Raw genomic sequence first — 19,321 nt, 5'->3', positions numbered from 1 at the left:
GAGACATGAAAATGTTTGAGGATAAATCAGTCCTAGACTCAGGGGAAAAAGGCACTAAGCTCTCGGAGGCTGGGGAAAGGGAGCTAGGGAAGCCAGGAGGCTGAAGCAGGGAAGGAGAATGTTCCAGATGAGGGAGGGAGACAGCGAGACATTCAGAGGTAGGGGATGTTACAGGATCATCCAGTCCATGGAGGGGAGAAAGGTGTAAGGAGACTGGAGAAACAGGAAGAGGCGAGATTATGAAGAGCCTTAAAAGCCAAGATAGGCAGAAGAAAGCAGGATCATGAAAACATAGAAAGGAGAGAATATCCAGGAGAGAAGGATCAGCTGTGTCAGAGGCTGCAGAGAGCTTACGAGGAGTGCAGACTGAGAAATAATTCATTAGGCCTAAGACATCATCGATAACTTCCAAGAACAATTTCTGTTGAACAATGACGTTGTAAACTTGGCCGCAAAGAATTCCGAAGAGAGGGAGAGGGAGAGAAAGGAAGAGGATTGAGATGTGAAGGACACACAAGATGGAGGATCACAGCTGCTGGAGATCCAGGGATCATGTGAGGCCTTTTGGAGGCCAGGGAAAATATGGACCTGTTTGTGAGCAGTACATAAATAGCCAGGAGAAGGGAGCGATTGGAGATTAAGAGAAAGGGATGCTGGAGGGGACCAGAGGAACAGATTCAATTGAGTGATGAGGTCAGAAGCAAAGGGTTGAGAGGAGTGGAAGTCGTAGCAGAGAGTGTATAATACAGCTTTTTCTAGGAGTTTGACTGTGAAAGGAAGGAAAGAGAGAGGACGTTAGCTTGAGGGGTTTGTAGAGTCTAGTGAAGAAGGTTTTTTTTTCTTTTTTAAAAGAATGTTATTCATTCGTTTCAGTTATGTCTGACTCTTCATGACCTGGAGTGGTTTGCCAATTTCCTTCTCCAGAGCATTTTTATAGATGAGGAACTGAGGCAAACTGGATGAAGTGACTTGCCCAAGTATCTGAGGTCAGATTTGAACTTGGGTCTTGCTGACTTCAGGCCTACCACTCTATCCACTGGGCCATCTATCTAGGGGGAACTATACATATCTGTAGACAGTGAAGGAATGGCAAATAACAGTTTGAACAGTCTGAAGATTAGAGGGGGCTGATGGACAGGGCAGTTTGCTGGAGATAAGAAAGCATGAGATCAAGTGAATCAACAGAGGGATTGGAATGGCACCTACTAAGTACCAGGCCTTGTGCTAGATCGCAGATTATAAACATGAAAATAATCCTAAAAGGGAAAACATTTTGATAAGCATGAATACTTGGTAACGTATATTCTTGTTATTATTCTATAGGCATGTAAGAGTGACTGTGTCTCTCCTGCGCTAGGAGTAGGCTGTTTAGAGCACTGCCATTGTGAAGAGGGCAGGTAGCAGAAGGCAGAGACCTGCAACTTGCACTTGTTTGTCCACAGAAAACAGACCAAATGTCTGTTTCAGCTCATTGTACATCCTGTGCAGGGGCAGAATGATGAGTCAGCCCTCTCTGGTCTTAACTAACTTGAGCACTAAGGAGGGGATTGGTGAGGAGCTTGCCAGAGAGGGGTAGTGAGAATGTCACTGGAAAATCTTGTCTCCGAGCAGCTTTTAGCCTATGCTGGCGACTACTCCCATTTCTTGTTAATTTCCTCCCACAGTTCTAAAAACAGCTTTGCTGATTTCTCTTAAATAGTACATTCTTGGTGGGGGGCGGGCAGAGGAGGGAGGAACCTCTCCCGTCCCTTGGAGCCCTGAGGAATTTCCCCCCTAGAAATCTGCATGAACTTTTCTCTTTGGCATAAAAGAGTAGGGGCCTTGGCTAGTTCTGAGCCCCTTATCTCTCAGAGGATCCCTGTTACTGCTGCTCATTTGTCTGTGCTTGGGTTAACATTCTGGTGTCTCTTTTGCAGTTGACCGCCTGGCATTGAGGCATTGGTTTACCAAAAACTGAATGGTGGTGTGTTATGATGATAAAGTAGGCTCCTAATGGTATTTAATGTTGGCAAAGAGGGCATTCTGATTATCGGAAGGTTTTAATTAACTGCATGTGTCAAATATAGGCAGCTGGGTGGCACAGTGGATAGAGCTCTGGACTCCTCTCCCTGAGTTCCAGTCTAGTCTCAGACACTTCCTAGCTGTATGACCCTGGGCAAGTCACTTAACCCTTTTTGCCTCAATTTCCTCACCTGTAAGTTGAGCTAGAGCAACTGCAGAAATATCAAGCATGAATTATCATTATGAATACTGGTTTTTGTATAGGACTGTGATGGGGAAGGAAAGTATGATTATTTGGTTTTGGTACAGATCCTGAACTAAGGGAATTTATTGTGACTTGATGGACTTTGTAGAGTAATGTTTACTTCCAAGGTTCATTTCTCTGATCAGGCCTCCTTTCACCTATTTTTAAGTTAAAGCTTGGAAGATACTCTGTGTTAGTAAAGAGATAATGAAGCACAAGACAAGAAAGTCCAACAAGAAAGGTCTTTGTGCATTAGGATTGTGCTCTTTCATTTAAAATATGTTAATCATGCTAAAAAGGAACTATTCATCTGCTAACTCTGTTTATTTATAAGAAAATAGAAAGTGTTGAATGTACAGATATGATCACATGGTTTTTTTAGGTACTTAGGAGTGAATTATTTTGGAGAATGACCTGAGAAAGGTGAAAACTCTTGGAAATATGCTTTAACGGGTGAGGGGAGGAGGGAATAGTTCAGATTCTGTAGGCAAATAGTTAGCTTCTCTGGACTGCTTCTATAAATATCCCAGACTAAGGGGGTGTAATATATAATGCTCACATGGCATTCACATTTGTGTGTGATGTATGCCTTTTTTTGTCCTCATTTAGCGGATGTGGAATCTGGTGCCTGAGTGCCCTGGAGTGTGTTAAGTGTTGTCTTTTATCCAGAGACCTAAGCTCCTCCATTAGCAGGATCCCTAGAGGATCAAGAATGTGTACAAAATCTCCTTCTGCTTTCTGGACTGGGGAGAGGGGGGATTCTTCCTCTCCTTTTCTGTGTCTTTTTGTTTGTGTCTTTCCCCTTCCCCCAAAGAAGGCTAGCAAGGGGAGGAGCTCCCTGTTCTAAGCACACTTGGGAGTCTTGACTTGAGTGCTTTTCAACTTCCTGTGGGCAGTCATTCAACTCTGGGCCATCTCAGCTCGCCTGTGGTTTGAATAAATTGGGAACTACCCTCTCCAGGGAGAGTTCTCAGCCTGATCTCAGCTGCAGGCGTGTGAGAGTGGCCTTAAGGAAGGTACTCAGTAGCCTCTGAAGACAAGATCCTTTTCAGATTTTCTTTAGTTGGCGTGTGTCTGTTGCTTCGCTGGGGCTGTCATGACGCTGCTGGAGCCCGAAATGCTAATGACAGCTGTGCGCTCAGGTAATCCCAGAGCTTTTGCTTGTAAACTGTTTTCTGAGCCCTGTTTTCTAGGCTAGAATGGATATCCATCCTTAGGATGGTTATATGACCTAAGGGGTTGGACTTCAGTGTGAAGACAAGGCAGAAATTAGGCTTATTTCACTGGCATTTTCAGTCTTTTACTATGAATTAACAGTTGATAATTTTCCTGTATTTTAAAATTCCAAACATTCGGAATCAGTGATGAATCCTGTAGTTGCTGAACTCGAGGCTCTCTTCAGTAAAGAAGTGTGTGAAAGTGAAGCTTAGTCTAATCAAGTATTTTAAACATTGCTTTAATGAGGGATTACTTTTGTTTTATGCTTCTGTTGTTTTATGAATTTCTGTCTTTAAGGCCCATCTCAGGCCTGCTTACATTCAGTTCAACATACGTTTTGTGAGTGCCTCCTAAACATGAAGTAATACTTCTCTGTGACCTTCTTGAAGTCCTAAGAAAGGTTTCTTCCGCTCCCAGTGCCTGGCTCCTCTTGGGTTGGTAGGTATCGTCTTCATTTACTGCCCTTTGTTTATCATGGAGACCCCCCAGATGGTGACTACACATTTGGGGGTGAGAAAAGCCAAGGAAGAAAATGTAAATCCTGAGCACTATTTCTCTTGCAGTAGACTTTGCCTGTCTTAGAAGTAAACTTTTTTTTAAACTCCTTTTGTTTGTAATGGGCTTGTCTAGGTTGCCAGTATTTTTAAACTTTCAAGATAACACTCTAAAAATAAGGAAATGTTCTTGTGTTATTTTTAGACTTGGATTGAAATATAGTGCAGTATTTTCCTTTTATTTCCTCGACTGAGAACATATCTTGAAAGATTCATACAAATGGCATTTGATAACCTCTTCCCATCCTCTAACCTTCACTCAGAGGAGGAGAATAAGATTCCTTGTTAGTTCTGGCAGCAGCAGTCTCACGGTTTTCATTGGGGAGTGCTTAGGTAGAGTGAAGGCTCCAGCTAGTGATCAGTAGAAGCCTCAGGTTCCACCAAGCTTCCCTGTACAGAAGGGAATGGAGGCAGCAAAAACCAGTCAGTCTTCCTTTCCTCTTCTTCCTGACTCTAAGTAATACGACTACCAGGATCCATTTTTTAGTCAGCCATTGCAAATATAGTTTTCTGTATATTTCAGGTTGCTTTACTTTTGCCTTCTCCCTGAATCTCCCCAGTCTTGTCCCTCTCTTAATGCTATATATCTGTCTTTAACAAAATTACTAGCATAGTTTCTTTCATGCTAATATTTTAGTGTCATTCTGTGTAGGTAAGTGTCCGTTTTGCTTTGGAACAATTCATTCTCAAACAGTTTTAGTGATTGTTTATTTTTAGTCAGAGAACTCATTATAGAACATGTAAGTATCCATCTTTCAGTAGTCCCTCAAGTGACGAAATATTTGCTTTCTCCAAGGGCTCTCAGTGCTCTCTCTGTTTACTATGACTTCCTTGATCTCTCTAGGAGTTTTTATCCCCTGGGACATATATTTAGGTTAGACTAGCTACCCTCTGTTTGGCCAGCCACCGCATAAAAGTTTCAGGGGGAAGCAGTGTGCAGGGCAGGATAGATGGCAGGTAAAGGTGGGATGAAAAGTCTAGGCAGGATTCTCTTCTCTTGTGTTTGTCGTTCTGTTCTCTTCAAGCTAGACAGCATGAAGCAGGGAGGGCTAGAACATCAGGCTGACTTCATCCAAAAGTATAGTAGGCTTAAACTGGTGGACTTTTCACTGCCTGTGGAATGTGGCAGCTATCTTGTAGCTGCCCAGTGACACACTAATGTCATTTAGCAAAGGAAACAAAAGAAATTCTTGGATAACCTGCAAAGGATGGATTTTAGGGAAATTGAAACAGTTGCTCGGTGGATTCAAGGTAAACCAGTCTGCCAGAAATGTGAAGGCCATCACTGGTGTGAGGCCCTAATTTTCCCACAGTAACATTCGATAATGGTGGCTGCAAAACTGTGCTTCAGCTATTGTCTGATGAGTTACTTTTGGTTCATTATAATGCAAACCCCTTTGATTTTTGTAAAAAATTTTATTTATTTATTTTTAGTTTTCAACATTCATTTCCAAAAGATTTTGAGTTCCACATTTTCTGCCCATTTCTCCCCTCCCCAACCTCTTCCCATCCTTTAGCCTTCCCTGAGAGGGGGAGAATAAACAAAACACCATGCATTCTGATTACCCCTTCCCCCAGTCTCCCTTCCTTTCTGTCACACCCCTCCCTTCCCTTATCCCCATCTTCTCTCTTTTCTTCTAGGGCAAGATAGATTTCTATACCCCATTACCTGTATTTCTTATTTCCCAGTTGCATGCAAGAACAATCCTCAACATTCATTGCTTAAACTTTGAGTTCCAACTTCTTTCCCTTCTTCCCTCCCCAGCCATCCCCTCTGAGAAGGCAAGCAATTCAATATAGGCTATATATGTGTAGTTTTGCTAAAGATTTCCATAATAGTCATGTTGTGAAGGACTAACTATATTTCCCTCCATCCTATCCTGCCCTCCATTTATTTTATTCTCTCTTTAGACCTTGTCCCTCCCCTAAAGTGTTTACTTCTAATTACTCCCTCCTCCCATTTGCTCTCCCTTCTATCATCCCCCCACCTCATTTATCCCCTTCTCCCCTACTTTCCTGTAGTATAAGATAGATTTTCATACCGAATTGGGTGTGCGTGTTATTCCTTCCTTAAGCCAAATGTGTTGAGAGTAAGCTTCACTTTTTCCCTCTTACATCCCCCCTTTTCTCCTCCATTGAAAAAGCTTTTTCTTGACTCTTTTATGAGAGATCATTTACCCCATTCCATTTCTCCCTTTCTCCTCCCAATATATTCCTCTCTCACCCCTTAGTTTTATTTTTTTAGATATCATTCCTTCCTATTCAACTCATCCTGTGCCCTCTGTCTGTATATATGTGTGTATAATCCCTCCAACTACCTAAATACTGAGAAAAGTTTTAAGAGTTACAAATACTATCTTTCCATGTAGGAATGCAAATAGTCCAACTTTAGTAAGTCCCTTATGATTTCTCTTTGCTGTTTACCTTTTCATGCTTCTCTTGATTCTTGTGTTTGAAAGTCAGATTTTCTACTCAGTTCTGGTCTTTTCATCCAGAATGCTTGAAAGTCCTCTATTTCATTGAATGACCATTTTTTCCCCCTGAAGTATTATACTCAGTTTTGCTGGGTAAGTGATTCTTGGTTTTAATCCTAGTTCCTTTGACTTCTGGAATATCATATTCCACACCCTTTAGTCCCTTAATGTAGAAGCTGCTAGGTCTTGTGTTATCCTGATTGTATTTCCACAATACTCAAATTGTTTCTTTCTGGTTGCTTGCAATATTTTCTCCTTGACCTTGGAACTCTGGAATTCAGCTACAGTATTCCTAGTAGTTGTTCTTTTCAGATCTCTTTCAAGAGGTGATCAGTGGATTCTCTCAATATTTATTTTACCCTCTGGTTCTAGAATATCAGGGCAGTTTTCCTTGATAATGTCATGAATGATGATGTCTAGGCTCTTTTTTTGATGATGGCTTTCAGGTAGTCCCATAATTTTTAAATTGTCTCTTCTGGATCTGTTTTCCAGGTCAGTTGTTTTTCCAGTGAGATATTTCACATTGTCTTTTATTTTTTCATTCTTTTGGTTTTGTTTTGTGATTTCGTGGTTTCTCATAAAGTCATTAGCTTCTATCTGCTCCATTTTAATTTTTAAAGAACTATGTTCTGCAGAGAGCTTTTGAACCTCCTTTTCCATTTGGCTAATTCTGCTTTTTAAAGCATTCTTCTCCTCATTGGCTTTTGGGGCCTCTTTTGCCATTTGAGTTAGTCTATTTTTAAAGGTGTTATTTGCTTCAGCATTTTTTTTTTTTGATCTCTTTTAGCAAGCTATTGACTCACTTTTCATGATTTTCTTGTATCACTCTCATTTCTCTTTCCAATTTTTCTTCTACCTCTCTTACTTGATTTTCAAAATCCTTTTTGAGCTCTTCCATGGCCTGAGACCATTGCATATTTATTTTGGAGGTTTTGGATTCAGAAGCCTCAAGTTTTATGTCTTCCTCTGATGGTATGCATTGTTCTTCCTCATCCAAAAGGATGGAAGAAAATACTTGTTCACCAAGAAAGTAACCTTCTATAGTCTTATTTTTTTCCTTTTTTTGGGCATTTTCCCAGTTAGTTACTTGACTTTTGAGTCCTTTGTCAAGGGGAGGGAGGGTATGCTCTGGGGATCTGTAAGTTCTCAGTTCCTCCAAGATGGCACCATCAAGGGAGAGGAATTTACTCCTGTCCTGGCCTACGTCCTGGTCTGGGAGCTAGCACAAGCTTTTCTGCCCAGAATCTGCGAGTAGAATTTCCTCTCCAGAACCTCCACCATCTCCACCAAGTCAGTGCTCCTCCTCACCCCAGGGCTGCCACTCAGGGCTGAGACTCAGATCAGCAGCTCGATTTCCCCAGGAGCTTTAGGCCAAGGGCTCCAAAAATTGACATTGCTGCCACCTGGGACTGGGGCTATGGCAGGAGGACCCTGCTCACTTCTCACCCAGATGAAAGAGCTTTCTCACTGATTTTTGAAGTGGTCTCTGGTGTTTTTGGGTTGAGGGATCAGGGACTTGGAGCTGCTGCCAGTGGTGCCCTGAAGGCTGCTCTGGTCCTTTCCCTGCCATGACATGTGTGGCCAAGTCTGGGCCATGCTCCGCTCTGAGCCCAGTGTGATAGACCTTTCTTGTTGGCCTTCCAGGCTGCTGTGGGCTGGAAATCTTTTTCACTCTGTTGTTTTGTGGCTTCTGCTGCTCTAGAATTTGTTTAAAGTTATTTTTTACAGGTATTTTATGGGCTATGGGTGGAGAGTTCTTGTAGGTCATACTTCTACTCTTCCATCTTGACTCAGCCCCCTGCAACCTCTCTGAATGGTCATCCATGATGGGCCTGCATCATAGGAGGTGATGCTCTCTAGTGCATAAATACTGTTAGAACAAGACCCCAGTAGCTTTTTATGTGGTCTGTACACAGAGAGAGTGCCAAGAAGAAGCCATGAGCCTAAGAATCTCAGGGTTGAAAGGGCTCTCCAAGGTCACTTGGGTCAACCTGTTGCCTGAGCCGGAAACCCTTCTATACCCTTCTTGACAGGTAATCACTTAGTCTCAGCTTGAAAACCTCTAGTGAAGGGGAGCCATTATCCTTGAGATAGCCCATTGGGAACAGCAAGAAAATAAAGCTTCTCCATTCTTGTCTGCATCATTTTTTTTTTTGTCTCCAACAGTGTGGTGTTAGAGCTTCCCATTGGTCAGACACTTGGAATGCATCTTGAGCAGTATTAGTTGGGCTATCATACCCATCACTATTCCTAGGCATTCTGCTAAGTTCTGATGAGAAAGGGAGACAGCCAACATTGCTCCCTCCTCCCAGGGAGCAAGATGAGCTTGGGACTTTGCAAAACAAGAGTAAGGGAAGACGGGGGCAAAGCAGTGTGACTTATGTCCATTTCACAGTGTCATAACGTGAGGGCTTCATTGCTGATGAATAAGGAGACTCAGGTGTGCAGTCACTAACCTAGCAGGCCCTATCTCTAGATCCGGACAATTCAGATCTCCTAATAACAGTTAATTGCCAATGGTAGGTGAAGGTGGGCTCCTCTGCATTTTGGGCTTGTCATGTACTTGATCTGTAAGAGGCACTATTTTCAGTTGAATTGACAGAGGCCTTTGGTGTGTCCTTAGTTAGCATCTGTGTCATGTACATATTATTAAGCATCTACAATGTGCCAAGCTCTGTGCTAAACACTGAGGATACAAAAAAAGGTAAAAGACAATATTGGTTTTCAGGGAATTCACAATCCAATGAGGTAGACAACATGTTGATGACTTGTATGCAAATAAAGACAAGCTACAGACAGGTTAAATTATAAATAATCAGCAGAGGAAAGGCATGAGTTCAGAGGGACCAGGAAAGGCAGAAGGCAGAGATGAGTTGGGAAAGCATTCCAGCCATGGGGAATAGTCAGAGAAAATGGCTGGAGTTGAGAGAAGTATTTTGTGGATTACAGAGCATGTAGGGGAGGGAGGTGGAAGGTGCACGAATACTGGCAAAGTGGAGAAGGGGCAGCTTATGAAGAGTTTTGACTGCTCAAAAGAGGATTTTTTATATTATTTTGGACGTTGGGAGCCACTGTTACATAAATAGGGAGTAGAAGAGGTGAGACCTGCACTTTAGGAAGATCACTTTGGCAGCTGAGTGGAAGATGGACAGCGATGGGAAGAGATTTGGGGCAGGCATTCTGAGCAGTCGAATGTTGCATTAGGCCAGGAATGAGATAATGAAGGTTTGCACCCAAAGGAGAGAACGGGGTGGATCCAAGAAACGTTATAGATTTACCAGGCTGCTGTATTTGGGATTGGATGACTTATCAAAAAGAAGTTACAGGGGATTTTGCTGGTACTGAGTACAAGACCCTGTTGGAATTGCCCATGTGCAGTTCTGGTCACAGTTCCAGGATGAAGAGATGCACAGGTGCTTGCTGCCACAAGAGTGCAGGGCCCACGTCACAGTTCCAGGCCAAAAGGAGAGATTGAACTTGTGGATACAGCGTAGCCCTGGTCACAGTTCTAGGACCAAGAGAAATACTAGCATTTGAGACTGTAGGGAAACAAGGATGCTTCCTGGATAAAGACCAGAGCACAGGCCAAAAAAGCAATGACCACACTTCTCCTTAGATCATACCACCCTTGAAGCACTGAAAACTTACAGACAAAACTTCAGAAGCTCTGAAAACAGCAGCGGAGAGAACACCCCAACAGCCTCCTGAAGCTTGGAACAGTACCACCTGTACCCTGGGAATAGAGATCAACTTTAACATAAAGTTAAAAATGAAGACATAGGCTAGAAAAATGAGGAAACAGCAACAACAAAAAACTGACTATAAAAGGCTACTATGATGACAGGGAATAAATATTAAGGCATAAACTCAGAAGAAAATAATGTCAGAAGAGCTATGAACAAAGCCTCAAAGAAAAATGTGAATTGAACAGAAGCCCAATGAGAATTCCTGCAAGAGTTCAAAAAGGACTTTAAAAATGAAATGAGAGGTCAGGGAAAAACTGGGGAAAGAAAGTGATGCAAGAAAACTATGAAAAGAGGCACAAAAAGTACTGAAGAAAAGAATGCCTTAAAATAACCATGATTGGCTAAATAGTAAAAGAGGCACAAAAATCCACTGAAGAGAACTTCTTAAAAAAGCAGAATTGGGCAGGTGAAACCTAATGAATTTGTAAGACATGAAGAAACAACAAAACAAAAAAGGAATGAAAACATAGAAGAATATGTGAAATATCTCATTGGAAAAAGAACTGCCCTGGAAAATAGATCAAGGAGAGATAATTAAAAATTTCTGGACTACCACTACCTGAAATCCATGAACAAAAAAAAAGAGCCTAGACAATATCTTTCAGGAAATTATTGAGGAAAACTGCCCTGATATCCTAGAATCAGAGGATAAAATAGAAATTGAAAGAATCCATCAGTCACCTCCTGAAAGAAATCTCAAAATGAAAACTCACAGAATTATCATAGGCAAATTCCAGAGGTCCCACGTCAAGGAGAAAATATTGTCAGTAGCCAGAAAGAAACCATTTAAATGTCATGGAACCACAGTTAGGATCACATAATATTTAGTAGTTTCTGTGTTAAAGGAATGGAGGAATATGATACTCTAGAAGGCAAAGGAGCTAACGTTACGATCAAGAATAACCTACTGAGTGTAATCTTTCGGGGGGAAAATGAATATTTAATAAAAAGGAGGACTTTTCAAGCATTCTTGGTGAAAAGACTAGAGCTGAAAAGAATTTGACCTTCAGACAGAAGATTCGAGAGAAGCATAAAGAGGTAAACCAGAAAGAGTAATGATAAGGGGCTCTTTAAAGTGTTTACTTGATATTATACATGTAAAATCTAAGAGCTTTATCATTAATAGGACAATTAGATGAAGTCTTTGTAGATGTCATGAATGTGAGTCTATTATATTGGAATGATTAATTCCGCCCCCCCCCCAAAATGAAGGGGTGAGAAAGAGGAATGCGCTGGGAAAGGGAGAGATAGTAAGAAATTTTTTCTCTGTATAAGGAGCTTTTGTAGTGGAAAGGAAAATGGGGTGGGGAATGGTGGACAATGCTTGAACCTCACTCTCATTGGAATTGGCTCAAAGAGGGAACAACAGATATAGTAGTTGGATATGAAGATCTATCTTACCTAACAGAGAAGTAGGAGAGAAGGAGGATAAGTAGGGGTGGGGGAGGCTGATAGAAGGGAGGACTAAGGGAGGCAGTGATTAGAGACAAAGTAACTTTTTGAGGAGGTACAGGGGGGAGAGAGACAGAAAGACATAAGAGGAAAAAAAATAGAATGGAAGGAAATACACAGTTAGTAATCACAATTGATTGTGAATGCAATGAATTCTCCCATAAAATGGAAATGGATAGCAGAATGGGTTAGAAACCAGAATCCAGCAATACATTGTTCACATGAAACACACTTGAAACAGAGAGACTCACACAGAATAAAAATAAGGAACTGGAGCAGAATCTTTCATGCTTCAGCTGAGGTAAAAAAGGCAGGGGTAACAATCATGATCTCAAAGCAAAAGCAAAATTTTGTTGTTGTTAAGTGGTATCCAATTCTTTATCACTTCATTTGGGATTTTCTTGGCAGAGATACTGGAGTGGTTTGCCATTTCCTTCTCCAGTTCATTTTACAAACGAGGAAACAGGTAAATAGGGTTAAATGACTTACCCAGAGTCATACAACTGGTAAGTTTCTGAGGCCAGGTTTGAACTCAGGAAGAGTCTTTTGACAAAATATGATGTTCATTACAATTAAAAAAAACACGAGAAAACATTGGACTAAATGGAGCTTGCCTTAAAGTAAATATAAGCAGTATCCTTCTAACACTATCATTATTTGTAAAAGATCTAAACAATTGGAAAAATATTAATCATTCATGGGTAGACTGAGCTGATATAATAAAAATGACAATTCTACCTAAACTAATTTATTTAATCTGAGCCATGCCAATCAAGCTACCAAGAATTGTTTTATGGAGATAGAAAAATAATGACAGAATTCATCTGGAAGAACAAAAGGTCAAGAATATTAAGGGAATTAGTGAAAAGAAATGTCAAGGTAGGTGGCCTAGCAATATCGGATTTCAGAGTGTATCACAAAGTGGTAACTGGCTAAGCACTAGAGTGATGGATCAGTGGAATAAATTAGGTATGCAATACACAGTAGTAAATGACCACAGTAATCTAGTGTTTGTAAACCCAAAGACCCAAGCTTTTGAGACAAGAACTGTCTTATTAGGCAGAAGGTGCTGGGAAAACTGGCATTTTGGAAGAAACTAGGTAGAGACCAAATATCTCATATACCAAGATAAGGTCAAAGTGGGAACATGATTTAGGCATAAGGGGTGATATCATAAGCAGATTAGGGGAACATGGAAAACTTTTAGCTGACATATCTATGGGTAAGGGAAGAATTCATGACCAAGCAAGAAATAAATAGAAAGTTTCATGGAATGTAAAATGGATAATTTTGATTACACAAATTTAGAAAGTTTTTGTAAAATCATTGCTGCCAAGATTAGAAGGAAAGCAGGAAATTAGGGGAAAAATTTTTTTACAGCAAGTTTCTCTGATAAAGGCCTCATTTCTCAAATACATAGGGTACAGAATCAAATTTATAAAAATACAAGTCATTCTCCAAGTGATAAATGGTCAAAGGATGTGAACAGTCAGTTTTCAGATGAAGAAATCAAAGCTGTAGTCATATGAAAAAATGCTTTAAATCATTATTGATTAAAAAAATGCAAATAAAACAACTCAGAGGTACCACCTCACATTTGTTAGGTTTGTCATTTTCCGTCATATTAGCCAGTGTTACATATGGGAAAATTGGGACACTGACAAGCTCTAGGTGGAGTTGTGAATTGATCTAACCATCCTGCAGAGCATTTTGGAGTTTTGCCCAAAAGGGCTATAAAACAGATCTAGCAATGCCACTGCTAGGTCTGTATCCCAAAGAGATCAAAGAAAAAGGAAAATGACCTGTATGTTCAAAAACAGTTATAACAACCCTTTCAGTAGTGACCCATCAATTAAGACACGGTTGAACAAACTACAGTATATGATTGTGATGGAATACTGTTGTGCCACAAAGAAAAGATGAAGAGAAAAAAAAGAAATGATGAGCAGGATGCTTTCAGAAAAACCTGGGCAGTCTTACATGTACTGATGTAAAGTTAAAGGAGCAGAAGCAGGAGAACATCGTGCACAGTAACAGTAATATTCTATAGTGGTCATTTTGACTGACTTAGCTATTTGGATCAGTACATGTTACCTGGTATCTGTTGTGTATCTATTTGTAGATGTGTATGTTTTCTTCTCTGTTTGAATGTAGGTTCCTTGAGAACGAAGAACAGTTTGCTTTTAAATTTAAAGCCTCCGAAGGCTTAGCCCAGTGCCCAGCACATTTCCCCATTTCTAGAACCCATATCTTTGAAACATAGGCTGAAAACGACCTTACAAAAAAACATCAAGTTCAGAATCTGACAGTCTTTTAAGGGAGGAGAGTCATTTTGGGGTAGTGTTCTTAGAACATAACTCTTCAAAGAGCCAGGTCATATGCATTTATTACTTTACTCAGTTTGTGTAATGTAAAATAATTGGCCAACTAGTAATTATTTGTTGTTTCCAGAAGCCACTTAGTATTCTGAATATATGTGGCCTAAGAATTTGAGAGTCCAAAAGATCTCCTATGATCTTCTTGTATTATATGAATATTAAGTTTATTAGTTTAGCTAATTGTCATGTTAAAGACAGGATGAGCCTGGCTCTGAGGGGCAAGTATGAGACAGAAGGAGGTGGGAGGTAGAATAGTCATTGTATCGTAGCAGCAAGCCAGATTGGTTAAAAGGGCTGTTTGTAGAGTGGGAGTAGTGACTAAAGAGGGGAGGGAGGTCTACCCTAGTGGGCACTATCTTGGGTAAGATAGGGAACAAGAAAACGGCAAACCTTAGCTCTGCCTGCTTCCAAGGTAGGAGGTTCACTTAGTTCATTACTTATGATATGTAACCCATCTTCCACAGGCAATAACACTTCAAGTGTGCACAGCGCTTTACAGTTTACAAGCACTTTACTCAGAACAGCCCTGTGAGGTGGATGGTAAAAGTGTTTTTGTCTCCATTTTTATAGGGACAAATGAAGATGAAGAACCTGGGGGTGCAGAAGATTTGGCTTAGGTGTGAAGTGACTTGCATAAGGATAGGCAGAACTTGGAAATACAGACTCTACTCATTTGGGCTTGCAAAGCTGCAGGGATCTTCTTCTAGAGATGTATTTGTTTTGGAAGTTACCAGTGGCCAATCCACAATCTAGTCCAATCTTCTGAAGTTTGCTGATGGGGAAACTGATACCCAGAGAAACTTAACCAAGGTGATGGTTTGTTAGTAGCCAACTGGAATTAGAGCCCAAGTCTTCTGATACCCCATTCACAGATTTTTACACTTGAGCACTCCTGAGAATTTTCTTGTCTCAACCATATTGCATTATTTTCTGTTTGATTTACATTTTACTAGGTTTTTATTTTAAAATATTTTATAAGGATAGATTACTTCTTAATTTTCTTAACCACTCTCCCCTCCTCCTGACTGATCTTTGATTTATAGGTGAAATCGAGACTCTGAAATGTTAAATTTGGCTCTTGATAAAGGAAAATTGCTTTTTTTACCTTTATATACCTAGTCTTTCTTCTGTCTTGCAAACCATTATGCTACTTTATTATTTTCTGGTATAAAATGATCACAGAATATGTTAGCATTGGTTCTAGGACATTTTTAAATGGTCTCTGAAAATTAGGACAAATCAATGCCTGCATTTTCATCTTCTCATCCTCTTGATCACAAACAGGGCTAAATGCTTGATTGCTTTTCGCACACTTCTGGGTGCTATCTTGGGTTCCCTTTCCTGTAGCATTTCAAATTCAAGGATTCAAAAACATTGGGCTCTTGAGTGATCAGATTCGTCTCATGTTCCTCTTTATGTCCCCTAACACCTAATGGGTGGGGAACCTTTGGCTCGAGGCCACATGGGGGTTCCCTACTCCTGAGTCCTAGACCATAGGTGTGACAATTCAATAAAAGTTGTTTGAATTGACTTGAACATTCTTGAAGGGGGCTAGAGTGGGAAAAATGTGATGGTCTTAAATGGAAGGAGTTCCATTCTCCTTATTCCATACATCCTAGCTATTGGATTTCCAGGAACAGATAACATACTGTTTTATTAATAAGAGTATAGTATCAATGTGTATCCATACTTGAACGTAGGCCATCTGTTATTAGCATTCAGAGATTCCCCCATTATTATGGCCACTTTTCTCTGATTATTGGGATCTTGGTGACATCTTTGAGGCCTTGGGAATGGCATACTTTGGTGAAGGCCTTTTGCCAGTTGTATTATAAACCCTGAGTTCCTTTCTTACCACTAAAAGAATATTCTGCTATGTGCTGGTAACTGGGGATATACCAAGCTACAGAGGAGAGACACTGTGCTTTTAATAATAACAATAGCTAGCATTTAGATGGTACCCACTGTGTGCCAGGCACTCTGGTAAAAGTTTTATAGATATTATTGCATTTGATCCTCACAACAGCCTTGGAAAGTAGGTGCTATTATTATTTCCCTATTTGATGGGATTGTCTCTTTGTGCAGACTTGGTCTAGAAAAGCTTGGTTTCCAGTTGAGAAGAGACAGTATAGTCTAATAAGAGCTCTGAATTGGAACTCAATGTACCTGGATTCTAATATTGCCTCAATGAGTGTATGATTCTAATACTCATATCAATTTATAATGTGCTTTCACAAACCTTTTCTGTTTTTGAAAACCCTATGAATTAGGCAAGATAACATCTTCATTTGATGAGTCAGAAAATGGAGGCTGGGCAAAATCAGGCAACTTGTTTCCAATCATGTGGACAGTTTAGGGGCAGAAATGAGATTAGAACTATGGTCTTAGGCTCTAGTCCAATTTTTCTTCTGTAATGCTTGGATGTTGTAAGGCTGTTAGGTTTAATCTGGGTTTTTAAAAATTGTTTAAAGGAGATTTAGTATATGCTTTTTTTTTTTTCAGTAATGAGGATGGATTTATATTGAAATAGTGTCTTGCCCAATTCCCTTTGTGACCAGTGACATAGTAGGCAGTAAACATGTTTTAAATGCCTACTGTGTATCAGGCACTGTGCTGAGGATACAAATATGAAAAAGAAAGACAATTCCTACCCTCAAGGTGCTTACTGGAAGAACAGAACACAGTAGAGGGGGATACAGTGGGGTAATACAACAGAAAAAAGAAAGCTAAAGAGGAGTGTGAGGAGGTAGCAGGCATGGTAGAAAAGCAAAGAAGTAGTCCAGAATGAGTGTGGCCTTATGGGAAATGAGGTGGTATCTGAGGAGGTGTCCACCACCACCCCTAACTTCTTAAATGGAGGTTGAGGTGTTATTCATGCCTCCACCCTTCAGTCAAAGGGGTTGAGGATGCTGTTAGGTATGTGAATACCAAGGCTGATTGGATCTTGTAAGATGGTGAAGATTTCTCAGTGGTGAGTTTACTGGGTGTATGGTGAAGCAAAGAAGTCCAAAATGAGGGGAGACAAGTGGAAACTGTGCTGTCTGTGGATAACATTTATTTTCAGACTGACTAGTTGGTATTAGGGATCATTGAAAAGAAGAAAACTCTATGGTTCTCATATTGATGGAACCTGTGACCCTACCTTTATTAACATAGCACTTTAACCTATTGTCTGCCAGATAGGCATGCTCTTGGATTTGTAGTTATTTCTTTTATAGAAGGCATGCAAAGAAATCTCTTGTCATTTGCCTTATTCTGTGGCTTAAACTGCTAACCTAGCTTTTTTAGTCTCCAGACAGATATTAAGTACCTTCCTTGTACCTGGCCTTGTGCTAAGCATTTATGGTATTAAAAAAAAGTTTATTGGATAGGGGCATGACATGGTCAACTGTACTTTAGGAAGATCACTTTCACAGCTGAGTGGAGGATGGACTAGAGTAGGGGGAGATTTATGGCAAGGGGAACAACCAGCCGACCATTACAGTAGTCCAGGTGTGAAGTGCTGGTGGTGGGATTGTCTGTGGCAGATGTTGGCTGGTAGAAACTATAGGATCTGACAAAAGATTGGGTATGTGGGTGAATTGAGAGAATGAGGAGTCGAGGATGATGCCTGTTGTGGGACTCAAGGACTGAGAAGATGATGGTGCCTTCTATACTACCATTTAGGAATTTAGGGAGAGGGGAGCAAGATGAGTTCAGCTTTGGACATTTTAAGTTTAAAATGAATGCCATATAGGAAATCCAATTTCAGATGTCTAATAAGCAGTTGGAGATGTGAGACTGGAGGTCAAATTTGAGAATCTTCAGCACAGAGACAGATGAATCCATGGAAGCTGATGACCTCACTAAGTGAACATAGTATATGACTCTACTGTAGAAGGAGAAGAGAAGAGGATCCAAGACAGAGCCCTGTGAGACACTCATGCTTTTCAGGCATGAAGATCCAGCAAAGGTGACCTGAGAGGAGTGGTCAAGAAAGGTAGGAATAGAACCAGGCTAGAGTAAGTGTCATGAAAACCTAGAGAAGACAGACTATTTTTAGTTACTTGTATTTCTTTTTTTCTTTTTTGCATTTTTTCTAAAATATTTTGTTTTAATCATACAAGCTCCACCTTCTTACTCTCCCACCCCAACTCCCTGTTCCCGGTTGAGAATACAAGAAAAAACAAAACTCAGTACAAACACGTCTGGTCAATCAAAACAAATTTCTACATTGTTCATGTCCAAAAAAATATTTATTTCATTCTGAGTCCTTCACTTCTTTACTGGGGGTGGATAAGCTCTTTCATTATTAGTTCTCTGGAATTCTGCTTGGTTGTTATGCTGAGAAGAGTTCAGTACAACCGTTAGTATTCCATCATAGAAACCATAGGTTGTTCTTTCCCAGTTTACGGGTGCCCCATCTGATTACCATTCTTTGTCACCTCAAAGAGAGCTCTCCATGGAGTTTGTTTTGCTTAGAACTCTTTTCCCCCCATAATCTAATCTCCCTATAATTACCTTTCCCATTCTCTTGTCTTTCCCTCCCATTTCCCTGTTGAGTGAAAAGTTTCTCTTCCCAGCTCTTTGTATGTGTGTGTATGTGTTTCGGTGTTTATTCTTCCTTATTCTTATTTTGACCAAAAGGTCAGTTCACATGACAGTGAGGCTCAAGTGTCAAGTCACTCCCTTTCCACTACCTGTCCTTCCTTTTGTAGATGTCTACATGTGCACATGATTATGTGAGATAATTTTCTCTAACCTAACTTTCACTCCCCTGCCCCCACTGTATTTTTCTTCCCCTCTTTTTCCATCCTTAAGATCATCCAGACATAATAGAAACAGTCCTAATTGGACTCCCTCTATGAACACTGATGATAGGGTTCACCGGGGACATATATCCTCTCTCCATATTCAGATATAAGTAGTTTATCCTTGTCCTTTGCCTTTATCATTCAGGTTTACCGTTTTTTGTTTCTCTTCACTCGTGTTTGAACTTCAGAGTTTCGTGGCAGCTCTGGTCTTTTCATCAGGAATGATTAGAAGTCCTCAATTAAAGGTCCATTTTTTGTTGGGTGAAATATTCTTCACTGTAAACCTATAGTCTTTGCCTTCTGGAATATCATATTTGAAATTCTGCATTCCTTTATAGTAGTGGTTGCTAAATCTTGAGTGGCGCTGAATGTGACTCCTGGATACTTGAATTCTTTCTGGCTGATCTCAGTATTTTTTCTTTGACCTGGAAGCACTGGTTTTTGGCAGTGATGTTCCTTGG

At 40.4% G+C, this 19,321-nt stretch overlaps 1 protein-coding gene across 4 annotated transcripts in view; it reads left to right on the top strand.

The window, feature by feature from the left end:
• Positions 1-19,321, top strand: part of MRTFA (myocardin related transcription factor A) — a 156,148-nt gene that overhangs the window by 21,361 nt on the left and 115,466 nt on the right. Inside the window, exon 1 of one of the 4 annotated variants that reach the window (XM_072656227.1) lies at positions 3,121-3,387. The exons of 2 other annotated variants lie outside the window; for them this stretch is intronic. In XM_072656227.1, coding sequence (XP_072512328.1) covers positions 3,342-3,387 — 46 coding nt within the window. In that variant the 5' untranslated portion in view covers positions 3,121-3,341. Of the gene's footprint in view, positions 1-3,120; positions 3,388-19,321 lie in introns of those variants that run through there. One more of the 4 variants, XM_072656228.1, reaches the window with a different exon arrangement.

This window comes from Notamacropus eugenii, chromosome 3 (genome assembly GCF_028372415.1).
Source record: "Notamacropus eugenii isolate mMacEug1 chromosome 3, mMacEug1.pri_v2, whole genome shotgun sequence".
Lineage (NCBI taxonomy): Eukaryota > Metazoa > Chordata > Mammalia > Diprotodontia > Macropodidae > Notamacropus > Notamacropus eugenii.
Note: the sequence above shows the minus strand (reverse complement) of the source record. Positions and strands in the feature narration are given on the sequence as shown.